General features: G+C 49.1%; 1 protein-coding gene across 1 annotated transcript in view; it reads right to left on the bottom strand.

The window, feature by feature from the left end:
- Positions 1-589: 589 nt before the first annotated feature.
- Positions 590-14,103, bottom strand: part of UBE3C (ubiquitin protein ligase E3C) — a 113,668-nt gene continuing 100,154 nt past the window's right edge. The window contains exons 20-23 of the mRNA XM_081101867.1: positions 13,417-13,605; positions 13,268-13,334; positions 7,701-7,831; positions 590-2,147 (exon numbers count right to left, since the gene is read on the bottom strand). Of these exons, the coding sequence (XP_080957993.1) occupies positions 1,977-2,147; positions 7,701-7,831; positions 13,268-13,334; positions 13,417-13,605 (558 nt within the window). The 3' untranslated portion in view covers positions 590-1,976. The remainder of the gene's footprint in view (positions 2,148-7,700; positions 7,832-13,267; positions 13,335-13,416; positions 13,606-14,103) is intronic.

The raw sequence follows: 14,103 nt of genomic DNA on the forward strand, positions 1-14,103 counted from the left end.
ATTCCCTAACCCGATAACCCTTTTACTGTTGACCAAACACTACCTTTGATATGCCTGTATGCATTCCTAAAGGGCAAATGTGTATTTAAGTGAATAAAAGCTGACAGGTCCAGGGTTCAGCGAGCTTCTGCACCAGAGGGAAGTTTCCGCCTGGCCCCCATGTCTTCTGAATTCAGATTTCTTGTCTAGTGTTTTCATTTGTGTTCAGACCCTGAACCCTAGCCGTAAATGGATGCGGCACCGAGCACCCAGGACACCCAGCAAATACCTATGTGCAGACCACAGCGTGTCAGACACCGGAACAGCCTCCCTTCACTTGGCACCCGGCTCTGAGCACAGCACCAGCAATGAGAGTGGAACAGCAGGGAAGGCTAACCTCTGTGAGGGTGGGAGACCCCTTCAGACTCACTGTCCTCAGCACCGGTGCTGTCCGATGAGAGGGGGGGGGGGGAGTTGATGCCGGATGAGGGGGGGTGCTGCCAGTCCTGGCCCAGCCCCCTCAGCGTGCCCACAGGTAACAGAAGCTGTGGTATTACTAGGGCAGAATAGAACCAACTACAACTATTTGGGGTATGACTCCAACACAACCTTGGGAAAAAACATTTAATGCAAATATTTAGCCATTGGAACATACAGATAAATAAATAAGCTCAGAATCACTGAGAAAAAATCAAATAAGTATAATTGCCCATTTCTTTTCAATCCCAGGTATTTTCAAAATACTGAAAATAAAATGTACAAATTAACTGGTAAGCAAAGAGGAAACAGAACATTCGACATAAAACAGCCTGAAATAAAAATAAAACCGACAAGGACAAACCCTAATTATTTTATTTCTGTGTGTATCAAGACTACAAATAGCATTTAACACTTAATTTATTATTCCAATTAAGAAATTACACGTTTTGATAATGGTCATTGTTTTAAAAGTGTCATTCAGTCCTGCACGTGAAAGGATATTGCTAACCGGGTCAGTTCAGAGGGACAGCCCGGAGCCCAGGGCGGTGCCCCGCGGAGAGCAGCCCGGAGCCCGAGTCCGCCATCAGCGAGGAGGCCCCGCTCTCACAGCCGCCGCGCCAGGACGCCACCGCGGGGTCCTGATAAAGTGCCGACTGCGCGGGAACCGCCCACACTCCTCCCCTCGCGCGCGTGTGGGGACTGTCCCGCCTTCCAAGCAGCACCGTTGAGGAAGTGGAGGGTGCGGAGCGTGGCGGGTTACCCCAACATCCAGGGCGACGCCAGCTGGCCCGGGACGGGGCATTTGGTTCAAGTGACTGGATCGAGCTCAGTGTCTGCTCCCACGTCGTCACTTACTGTAGGTCACAGACCTTCTCCCGAAAACTCTCCAGACAGAGTGGAGACACATGGGAAAGAACGGAGTGCCCTCCCCGCACCCCACAGCAACAGCCAGGCCACCGTGATGAGGTCGATGGTGCGCCCTAAGCAGGCACGCTACCACACGACCACGTATCTCTTCTCCAAGCCTCGCCCTCGGGGAAAAGGCAGCAGGAAAAACGCCTGGAGTTTGAACAATCAGGCTTGTAAACAGCTCAGCCCACAAGCAGCAGTGCCCCTGAGTCAGCACCCAACCCACAGTCAGTGTGAACAGCAGCAGCGCCTGGAGCCTGCCCAGGGCACCTCAGCCCAGGGGCGCCCAGTCCAGAAGCCTCGCCCAGGGGCACATCAGCAACGCCAAAGCTGTATCTTTGGTTAATTTCACTGAGTTGCCACTAGTCTTAAAACTGTGTTCTTGGCAAATTTACTGAATGAGCCACATGGCACCTAACATGTTATTTTAAATGTAAGTTACTTGAAAAGCAATGCCCTTCTGAGTGACAGTGACTGAAATCATGTAAAAAATGAAGGGGCAGGAGAGCGGTGGGAGCCCAGCCTGAGCGTCCTCGTGGGCCTGGGAGGAGCTACTTACGAGGAGGCCGCGCAGCTCCTCCGCAGAGGTCGCCGCCCGCCCGGGGGGCTCAGCTCAGCTCGAAGCCCGCGGCGCACTCTATGGCGTAGAGCAGCTTGCTGCGCAGCAGCGCCTCGTCCTGGAACTCGGGCAGCTTCAGCAGGTTCATGCAGGTGCTGGCCGTGGGCAGCCGCTCCAGGTCGGAGCCACCGTTGTGAATGCAGAAGGCGGGGTACAGCTCCTGAAAGACGCCAGCCAGCATGGCCTTCAACCAATTTTAAAATGCCAAACATGACACAGCTTACCGCGGGGACGTTACCTGCATCCACACACACCCACCCAGACAGATGACGACGCCCGCTGACCAGCATGGCGAGACCAGAGAGCACACTGGGAGCCAGGCCCCACTCTGACAGGGCACCAGGGTGAGGCCCCGCCACGGCCTGAGCAGGACAAGCCCGGCTGACACTGCACATCAGCCATGCTGCCCCGCGTGTGCGTGAACTCAGCACACGTTCTATGACGGGCAGGACATGGCAAGAGCACAGCCCACAAACATGCTTCTGACCTCGGACCTCTGTGCGTTCACCACAGTTACATTAAGCTCCATTTAAATAACACAAGTGGCATGTGAAATGGGCTAAAAAGTGTCTTTTTTTTCTAATTATAGTTTGTACACAACTTTAAATGTCTCTCACACAGGTCAGCACAGGCGCTGAGAGAGAAGCAGAAAGCCTAGGACCGCACCACCCTCCCCGAGCTTCCGAGTGCACCCGCTCCAGGCCATGCTCTCAAGTGCCCGAAGGGAAACCAGGCACCTGCTGAGAAAGGACTGTGCAGGCAGGCAGTGAGCGCCGGGTAAACACGTGGTCATGTGACTGGGTGAAGGCAAGCGTGAATTTATTTTGCAGCTAAATGCCACGTCTCAGCGTTTCTTTCCTAATGCTAATCGAATTTCCTACTTGGAGTCTTAAAAGTAGGAAAAATGAAGTTCTGCACTGAAACTGGAGTCAAGGGCAGCACCTCACGCATAATTAAGCAGTGCCTCGAATTGGCATTAATTCAGAGTGAGGAGAGCTTCCATTGATCATGTGGCCTGATAGCAACGTAACAATTTTCTATTAGCACTTTAATGATTTTTTGTCCGCAATAATCACAGTCATTGAACATATTAAACTTTAATTAGCTTTAGCTGATGTTTCTGCTCTCCCATAACCTGGCACTAGGGTCTCAGGGCGTAAACTGTGCGTCTGCGTCCTCCTACCAGGGTCTCGCTGCAGGCAGCCCTCCTCCCTCCTCCGATTCGGCCTGCCTGCCCGGGAAAGAATAGGAATAAACAGGAAGGTGATTTTCCCAATGTGAAGTCGAACTTATGACAGCTGCAAAGACCTTTAAAAACTCTTAAATTCCTTGTAAGTGGCTTCTGGTACTTCTCACAATAAAAAATTTATTTTGAAGATTTTTTAAAAAAACAAAAACAAAACAAACCCTCTTAAATTCCACATGTAATATATTTTAGTTCATTGAAAAGACCTAGAACAGGAAGTCTATCTCAGGGTTTCCCAAACAGCATTTTTCAGAATACAATGCACTCAATTATGGCTGCACAGGGATCAGCAGGGACAGGCTGGGAAGGCTGGTCCCCATGGATGGACTCAGAGGCTGCAAATCCCGGCACCGGTTCTCCGGAGCAGCACCTGCCCTCCAGCTTATTGCCAACACCGTCGGCTTCGACAGACCAGGCGCCGGCAGAAATCTCTGGGGCTGAATTTTGCTTAATTTTCATATTTGTAGGTTAGGTGTTGTTTTGAAATCAGAAGATACTGGAAGCCTGGTCTGTCATAAAAACTTTCCTGGGAGGAACCAAGATGGCAGCACAGGTAAACACCTGCATTTGCTGCCTCCCACAACCACAGCAAAACTACAACTAAACACATAACAGCTCTCATCCAGAACCGCGGGAAAGCTGGCCGAGGGGAAGTACTGCGACCAGAGAGCAAAGAAGAAAGCGCACGGAGACTGGGGGGAGGTGCGGAGGCGCGGAGCGGGCTGGCACCTGGGTGCGCCGCCTTTTTAATTGGGAGGGAGATACAAGCTCTGGCTTGCTCTGAGCTCCAGCGAGACTCTGGGGGACCCAGACACACACGGGGAGAAACGGGACTGTCTGGCATTGGGGCAGGAATGCGGGCAGCTTTCTTTCAGATGGAGGTGCTGGCAACAGTCATGGTTCCTGCGCTGGGACCTCCCCCAGTGGAGGGCTGACTGGCAGCCACTGCTGTTTGCTCCACCCTGGAGATTCCCTGAGACCCCGCTCCACCCAATTTACAACCCCACCCAAGCTTTTGCATATGAATGGCCTGTCCTTTCTCAGCCTAAAACCTGTCAAACAAGCTGGAGCTGGGTCAGGGAGCCCCAAAGCTATCAAAAGAAGGCCAAGGCCTCACCAGCAGCAACCTGCCTTGCTTCACAGCTGGGCCTCGACTGGGCACTTCCAAACCCCATACAAAGAGGAAGAATCTGAAGATCTCTCTGTAGCTCCTGCTGGGTGGCCTCAGGCAGTGGCTGACTTTGCGCCTCCTTAGAGATCCAAGAGCCAGTGTACCCAGTGGTCACTGTGAGACCACACCAGATTACAACTCCTCACATCCATAAGCGACACACTCAAGGGGCAGACTCAGTGAGGACCAAAGCCCCACTGAAGCAAGTCCTGCCCCATAAGGGTGTCTCCTGCACCACAGCTCTTCCATTGTAGACACAGTTGGTCCTCATAGCCAATTGGCCTGGAGGTCAATTCCTCCCAGTGACACCAACAGCAATCAAGGCTCAACTACAAGACTGTGCACACAGCCCATAAAGGGGTGCACCAAGAGTGTCCACCTCAGGTGACTGGGGAGGCTGAGCCACTGGGCCCTATAGGACACCTACCACACAAGGCCACTCTATCAGCTACCCAATATATAGAAACACTGGGAAGCAGCCAAAATGCGGAGACCAAGAAACATGTCCCAAATGAAAGAAATGGATGAAAGCAAAATAACTATATATAGAGTTCAAAACCACAGTTATAAGGTTACTCAAGAATCTTCTAGAAACTTCCAAGGAACTTAATGAGACCTTCAAGGATCTTAGTGAGAATGCCAAAAAAATGGAAAAGGGCCAGTCAGAAATTAAGCATACACTGACTGAAATAATGAATAATATACAGAGATTCAACAGTAGACTAGAGGATCCCAGGAATCAAGTCAAATATTTGAAATACAAGGAAGCAAAAAACACCCAATCGGAAGAGCAAAATGAAAAAAGATTCCAAAAATATGAAGATAGTGTAAGGAGCCTCGTGGACAACTTCAAGAGTACCAACATCAAATTATAGGGGTGCCAGAAGAAGAGAGAGAGCAAGATATTGAAAACCTATTTGAAGAAATAATGACAGAAAACTTCCCCTACCTGGTGAAACAAACACACAAGTCTAGGAAGTGCAGAGAACCCAAACAAGAGGAATCCAAAGAAGCCCACACCAAGACACATCATAATTAAATTACCAAGGGCAAAAGACAAAGAGAGAATATTAAAAGGAGCAAGAGAAAAGCAGTTACCTACAAGGGAATACCCATATGACTGTCTACTGATTTCTCAACAGAAACTATGCAGGCCAGAAGGGAGTGGCAAGAAATACTCAAAGTAATGAGTAGCAAGAACCTACAACCAAGATTACTTTATCCAGCAAAGCTATCATTTAGAATTGAAGGTCAGATAGAGCTTCATAGATAAGAAAAAGCTAAAGGAGTTCATCACCACCAAACCAGTATTATATGAAATGATGAAGGGTATTCTTTAAGAAGAGGAAAAAGAAAAAGGTAAAGATAAAAAATTATGAACAACAAAGTGACAACAAATACATATCTATCAACAAGTGAATCTAAAAATCAAATGAATAAAAAATCTGATGAGCAGAATACATTGGTGAATGTAATAGAATCAGGGGCATGGAAATGGAGCACACTGAGGGTGAAGGGGGTGTGGGGGGGTGTGGGAAGAGATTGGACAAGGATCTTTTTAAAAAAAATATATTTTATTGATTTTTTACAGAGAGGAAGGGAGAGAGATAGAGAGTCAGAAACATCGATGAGAGAGAAACATAGATCAGCCGCCTCCTGCACATCTCCTACTGGGGATATGCCCACAACCAAGGTACATGCCCTTGACCAGAATCGAACCCGGGACCCTTCAGTCCGCAGGCCGACGCTCTATCCACTGAGCCAAACCGGTTTCGGCTGGACAAAGATCTTATATGCATGTATGCAGTACCTATAGACATGGACAGTGGGGTGGCAAGGGCCTGGGGTGGGGTGGGAACCGGGTGAAGGGGAGCTATTGGGGGAAAAAAGAGGAACATCTGTAATAATCTGAACAATAAAGATTAAAAAACAAAAATCAAAAATCTTTCCTGAAATAATTACCGGATGGCAGTCCGGCCGTGTGGCTCAGTGGTTGAGCATGGTTCAACCTATGAACCAGGAGGTCACGGTTTGATTCCCGGTCAGGGCACATGCCTGGGTTGTGGGGGCTCAGTCCCCAGTGAGGTGAGTGCAAGAGGCAGCCCATCAATGATTCTCTCTCATCACTGATGTTCCTGTCTGTCTGTCTCTCCCTCTCTGAAATCAACAAAAGTATTTTTAGAAACATCACCCATGGCACGGAACCCTCCGTGCTAAGAATGTAATGGTCGCCGCTGTCTGTCACTGGGTGATAGAGGTTCTGCTGAAACCCTTCCCGCAGCCCCTTTGTCTGCACTTGCACGTTTCACTCGGTCTGCCCTTCGCTCCAGGTCCCCACACAGCATCACCTCCAGACCCAGCCCCTCCCCAGCGCCCAAGGCACTAGACCCGTCAGTAAGGGGGACCGTGCTCCTGGCCGGGGTGTGGCCTGCACAGCGGTTCCTGAGGCCTGTTCTCCAAACAGACAAGATCTTCTGTGGACGTCACCGTGGTGACCCGCACGTGTCTGTGCTGTGGCTGAATGTGAACCTGTTTCTGGGTCGTGTGTCTCGTGCTGCGTGCCTCCTCTCCCTACCCCCTCGCAGAGTCTGACTCCTCACCAGCCCTCAGGTGGCTGAGGCCGTGGCAGGAGCACAGGTGCGGGTCGCCCCGCCCCCTCTTCCTCTGGTAATTCAGCTGTGGTTATGGAAAGGGCTTGTGTTTTGGGGAATCAGCAGGAAAGATACTTCCTCAACTTACCCTCAGTTCAGGACAGAAACATACAGAGATACTAGAACAAGGGTGGCAAACGTAACAACTGGTAACTGTGGTTACGGTGTCCTCTGCCCAATTCTTACAAATACTCTATAGATGTGAAGTAAGGCCAGGTAACAAAATAGGCCACAATGGGCACCTGGGAACAATGTGCTTCTGCTCGCACACCTCTCCCCAGACGCAGCCTCCACTTTCACCCTGCCTCCCTCAGCCGGGCTGCAAATAGCCCAGGACACACGACAGACCTGGAGGCAGTAGCGGTGACAGCCAGTGCAGTGGACGAGGTGTGCCCGCCGGCTCACAGCCACTGTGCTCACCGGACCACCAGCAGGCACCGTGGGGCACAGTGGACGCAGCAGGAGACAGAGGCCCAGTGGGCAGTGCTCCCGACGCAGCACAAGGCCACACACCTGGTGCCACCTATCACTGCACATCAGTGCCACTTCCCCGGACTCCAAGTGCCCCGCCACCAGAGCCCCACATGGTATCCCACTGCCTTTCTCGGTTACAAGGGGTTTTAAAGCAAATGCACAAAGCAGTACCTTAAACCCCAAAAGAGGGGGCCGGGAGCAGCTGGTGACGAACTTGAGCAGTTTGCGCTTCTCCTCGTCTGTGAAGCCCTCCACGACGCGCCAGAAGGCTCGGATCACAGGGTGGTCGGCAGAATAGCCTCCTAACAAAGTGACACGTGGTATGAAAAAGCAGCGGTGCACAGTGGGGTCCCCAGGGCCCCACCACAGGGCGCTACAACGTCACCACGTGGTGGTGGCAGCTCCTGGCAGACGGCCCTCTATCAGCACCTCTTAGGCCGGCCCCGGGTGACGGCACGTTCAGAGGAACAGAGCCTCCGGAGGGACCCGTGTCACAGGACGACCGCCGGGGTCTGAGCTCCGGGAGCTGCAGGAAGGGCGCCTGCCGCAGGGCAGGCCTGGGCTTTTCTGTGACAGGCAGAGCTGCTCGCCTGCATGACCTGTGTCCACTCGCTTTATCACCTGTCCCGACTGAGGCACAGGCGTGGCTGACAACTAGACCACTATTCTAAAGTGTGCCATCTGCTACTTACAGCTTTTAATCTGCTTAAGTGCCTCCTAAAACTGAAATAATGGCCTTATATTGTTCCCTCATTGTTAATATACTACAGAAATAACATCAATAAAATATCTTAAGTGCATTAATTGGCACCAACATGAATAGGATGCTATTTTAACCCTATTCATGGGCACAACTGCCATTGGCGAAGGTGTGAGCTGGGGAGACACTTCCTGGCTGGCCTGGCTTCTCTAGACTCATGATCCGAGTGGGGACAATGTGCCGTCAGATTATTTCCTTCACACACACAGGAGAGTTCAAGTTCAGAGCAGTGGGAATTCATTACAGAGGGGAGACACATGCACACATTTACAAGTACATGAATAGACACACGTGTATCTATATAAATAAATGATTTTAGCAAATTTATAGATTTTGCAGCCACCACCACAGCCCAGTTTTAGGACATTTCCAGGAACCCCACACGTGCCCTCAGGGTTACTTCACATGGAATTCCTCCCGCAAGAGGAGAACCTTCCGCACGGTCCACTCCCAAAACCCTTTCAAGTTACCCTGGAGGAAGGCCGAACGGCATTCAACAGAAGAGCGGCGGCGAGGCTGGTTTCGCTTTTTAAAAACCGCAGTAACAAAAAACTCACCACTGAAGCCCTCCTACGTGTACAGGTCAGTGGCGCTCATGCGGCCGCTGCTGATTCTAGCCAACACTGCCCGCCCCTGGCCCCTCCCGCCCACTCCCAGGGTCTCGGAATGTGCCGGTCCTAGGCACTCTGTCGTTTGGTGCATGTGGCTTATTTCACGTGGCATACTGTTTCCAAAGGTCGTCCTGTTTGAACTTCATTTCCTTTTAAGACAGCGCTCTCCCACTGTGTGCACAGACCTTTGCCTATTGTGAACAGTGCAGGTTTGAACCTTCCAGAGCACGCACCTGTCCGGGTTCCTGCGCCTGACCGCCCGGGGAACACGCTAGGAGTGGGGTGTGGGCTCACACAGCAGTTCTGTGTCTAGATTCCGGGAACCACTGAACCACCAGCACAGTAGCCATTTCCTGCACGGGTATATTTAGAACGCTCTCTCGCAGTCTTGCCTGCCTTTCCACTTCTGAGAGGCAGCTTTTGAAACACAAAGGCATTCATTTCGAGAAACTCCAATTCCCATCAGCATTTTTCTGGACTGCGCTTTGGTGCACATCTCTGCCTAATCCAAGTCAGGAGATATTCTAAGGTATGCTAGAGGCTTCCCTGTAGGTCAGCAATCCGGTTGTGTCGTTTCTGCATATGGTGAGGAAAGAGCTACATTCACACTTTTCTACGTGGATATTTTCCCTGCATCATTTTTATCTTTTATTTTTTTTAAAAGATATATTTTATTGATATTTTACAGAGAGGAAGGGAGAGAGATAGAGTTAGAAATACAATGAGAGAAAAACATTAATCAGCTGCCTCCTGCACACCTCCTACTGGAGATGTGCCTGCAACCAAGGTACATGCCCTTGACCGGAATCGAACCCGGGACCCTTCAGTCCGCAGGCCAACGCTCTATCCACTGAGCCAAACCGGTTAGGGCATCCCTGCATCATTAAACAGGCAAAAATCAAATGAACATAACAGGAGGACACGCTCTGAGCTCCATGATGGCCCCGCGTCAGCGCCGCTATGGGGGCTCTGAACAGAGTCTAGGCTTCAACTCTGCCAGACACAACTGTTTAGGCTGCTACAGGCCCTTTACATTTCCACATACAATAGATGAGCTGCTGAGATCTGATAGGGGTCGCATTGAATTTGTAATTAATTTGCAAGAATTGCATCTCGACAACACTGAGTCTTCCAATCCCTGAGAACGGACTGTCCCCCATTTTTTTAAGTCTCCTGTAAACCATGAATAAGTCTGCGTTTACTTTGCTAACTTGTATTTTATTCTTTTTTGATGCTCCTTTGAATACATTGTTTTATAATTCCATTCAATTGTCTATCGGAATAGAATTGCTTCCTGCACATGGAGCTATGCTGCAACCTGCTGCCCTTGCTCTTCAGCTCCCACGGCCTGTCTCTGGTCACTGTCCTCGTGAAGTTTTACTCCTTTCACTTTCCTTTTCCAAGCTGGCTGTTTCTCTCCTCCCTCCCCCCTCCCTGCCCACCGAGACCATTCACTGCACTAGCTGGAACCCCCAACACAATGTGGGGTAAAATAACAAAAGAAAGTGTCTTTGCTCAGGGAAGCACTCGGCTCCACCGCGCTGCCGCATGATGGCAGTGGTGAATGTTTCACAATGTCCTGTATCAGGTTTAGGAAGATCCTTCTATTCCTCGTTTCCTGAGAATTTTTTTCCTGGGAGGAGAGGCTAAGATGCTCAAAAGCTGCAATTACTTTTTTCTTTGCATCCATTGCGATGATGATATGGGTTTTGTCCTTTGTATTACCAATACATCAACACATTTTCAGATGCTAAATTAACCTGATATTCATGGGATAAATACTCCTTGATTTAATCATTTTTATGCGCTGCTGGATTCAGATTGCTAATATTTTGAGGATTTTTACATCTATGTTCATGAGGGACATTAATCTATAATTTCCTTTTTTTTAAAAAAGTTTTTATTTATTAAATTGATAGGGGTGATGTTGGTCACATGAACATATAGGTTTCAGGTGTGGGTTCCTATATTACAAGATCTGTGTATTTTCTCTGCCTTTGATATCACACTAATAGTGATCTTTGTGGAGAAAAACTCCTCCTCACTCCACCATACATCTCAGGACCACACAGGATATGCTTCTATGGCTTAAATATTATTCTTTTTTTTTAAAAAAGTTTTTATTTATTTCAGAGAGAGGAAGGGAGAGGGAGAGATAGAAACATCAATGATGAGAGAGAATCATTGATCGACTGCCTCCTACATGCCCGCTACTGGGGACAGAGTCCACAACCCAGGCATGTGCCCTGACTGGGAATCGAACCATGACCTCCTGGTTCCTGGGTCAACACTCAACCACTGAGCCATACCAACTCAGTTGGTTAAAGCATCGTACCGATACACCAAGGTGGTCAGTTCAATCCCTGGTCAGGGCACATACAAGAAACAAACAATGAATACATAAATAAGTGGAAAAACAAATCAATGTCTCTCTTTTTCTCTAAAGTCAAGCAATCAATACAATTAAATAATAAAACAGAAAAAAAGTACAATGAAGAAAAACCACCCGTAATTTCATTACTTATAAATGACCACTACTATTTTATAAAACTGAAATGGATTAAGTTTTGTTTTGTTTTTTTTTAATATATTTTATTGATTTTTTTACAGAGAGGAAGGGAGAGAGACAGAGAGTCAGAAACATCGATGGGAGAGAAACATCGACCAGTCGCCTCCTGCACATCTCCCACTGGGGATGTGCCCGCAGCCCAGGTACATGCCCTTGACCGGAATCGAACCTGGGACCCCTCAGTCCGCAGGCCGACGCTCTATCCACTGAGCCAAACCGGTTTTGGCAGTTTTCTTGGTTTTAAAAAGTAAATTATGCAGTGTATAATCAGAGAATAGAGAAAGGGAAACAAAATTTTAAAGCAGCAAAAATGACATAATCTCAGGACCACTTACTATATTACTTTTATCTTATTCAACTTTAATAAGTTGAATATAAGTGGTATTATGACATGTATTTTCTGATATATGAAATACTTTAAGTGTTCATGCACACGATAAAGGCAGTCCCAGTGGCTCACAACTGAAATCATTAAAAAAATTTTTTTTTTATTGATTTCAGAGAGGAAGGGAGAGGGGGAGGGAGAGATAGAAACATCTAAATGAGAGATGCATTGACTGGTTGCCTCCAGCATGCACCTCTATAATGGCTGGGGAACCTGAAACCGAGGTAAATACCCTTGACAGGGAATCGAACTCATGACCCTGTGGTCCTTGGGCTGACGCTCTAACCACTGAGTGAAAACTGGCCAGGTCCACGAGGTTAAATTTTTGTTGTTATTGTTAATCTTCACCCAAGGATATTTTTTCCATTGATTTTTTAGAGTGGAAGAGACACACTGAGAGAAAAACACTGATGTGACAGAGACACATCACTGGTTGTCTCCGTCCCTGCCTCCTTCACTCCCTCCAACTGCGGACGGGGATTGAGTCTGCAACCGAGGTAGGTGCCCTTGACTGGAATGGAACCGCAACCCTTCAGTATGTGAGCCAAACCAGCTAGGACCATGGAGTTAATTAAAAAGAAAGAAAGAAAGAAAGAAGTTTTATTGATTTCGGAGAGAGGAAGGGAGAGGGAAAGAGACACAGAAACACCAGAGAGAGAAACATCAATGGTTGCCTCCTCACTCCTTACTGGGGATGGAGCTTGGCCCCCGGGCATGTGACCCAACCAGGAATCAACTGGAGAGCTCGTGGTGCATGGGGTGCTGCTCCGCCGAGCCACACTGGCCGGACAGCACGAGGTTAATTTTTTAAAAATTTACAAATGCCCAAAGGCCACCAACTCCCACTCTGAACAACCTCCTTATGGTTTTAGTTTGATGACTAAGGCTGTTGAGCATCTTTCAATGTGCTTATTGGCCATCTGTGTATCTTCTTTTTGGTTTTTCATTTTCATGAAAAGCAGAAACATTTAAGTTTAATTTAATAAAAAAAATAAATTCCAACAAGGCCCAATTTTTAGTTTTTCTTTTCTTGTTGGTGGGTTTTGGGCTAGCACTGCTCTTAAAAGGAAAAGACTAGAAGCACCCAATGCCCGTGAGTAGAGACTTAAGAAGAAGGTTCTGAGGAGGAAAGCCCCACACAATGCAGAACGGTGGCGTAAGGATGAGGGAAATGGAATGGAATTTGCGTGTAAACACACAAAGGTACCAAGAAGACTCATGACTCATGGTGGGAGGGGAACGGAAGACAGGTCAAGAACAGGACTGTTGCTGTGGGCCCCACTATACACTTTGGGTTTTAACCCACATTGTTAAAAATGTGTTAGCTACAAAAAAGTGTACACTGACAACCACTGTGGGAACACGGTCGTCGGGGACATCTCCAGGAATAAACAGCGGGTGGCAGTAACGTACCTGAGTAGTTGGTAAAGGACTTCAGGTCCTCCAGACTTATGGGAACTTGTGCACCAGAAATCAGTACCTGAAACAAAAATGTAACTCATAAACCTGGAGGAAAGCCGTGTTACACCAGGCCCAGTGCCCAGGTGCCTGCGGGCACAGACCTGAATCTCCTGCTGGTCGAACATACGCAGCCACTCCAAGTTGACCACGTTGGCCAGGCCCTGCCGGAAGGCCAGGCAGTGCTGGCGGATCTGCCTGTTCAGCCTGTAGTCGGCCACCAGGTGGATGTATGCGATCCGGTTCGCGCTGGTGACAGGGATATCCTTTCCGCCACATTTCAGTTCTACTACCTGTGAACATCAAAACCAGGGGTCAAAATTCACACCCAGAGCCAGAGAGAACAGTCTCTGGAAATGGGCTGGTGCTGCCGGTGAGTGGGTCTCAGCAGCAGGCATGCACCCGGCACCCCGCCCCCTCCACGTGACTGTGGGCCCAGGCTCTGCGTCTCAGCCCGGCATCAAGGTGACTGACCACCCTGCTGTCTCCACAGCACCGAGGACTGAGGCAACAGCTACCACGGCCTGTTCATTTAGACATGAGAAGTCACACAGGGCCAGGACACGAACCACATGGCCCAGAGAAGCCAGGGACTCATTTTGGGGAAACAGCTTCAGGAACTATGGCCACAATGAAGCGATGACTCGCACTGGCACCAGGGCGGCACCCGCTTCTCCATCTTCCCCAGGTTCCTCTTGCTGCTGCTGAACTGGGACGGAGAGGGGAACCTCTCTCTCTGTGTCTGTGAGCAGAACCAGGGAGAGCCACTTCCTGTCGCTGCACAAGCGCAC

This window comes from Myotis nattereri (assembly GCF_964212035.1).
Source record: "Myotis nattereri genome assembly, chromosome: 11".
In the NCBI taxonomy this organism is placed as follows: domain Eukaryota; kingdom Metazoa; phylum Chordata; class Mammalia; order Chiroptera; family Vespertilionidae; genus Myotis; species Myotis nattereri.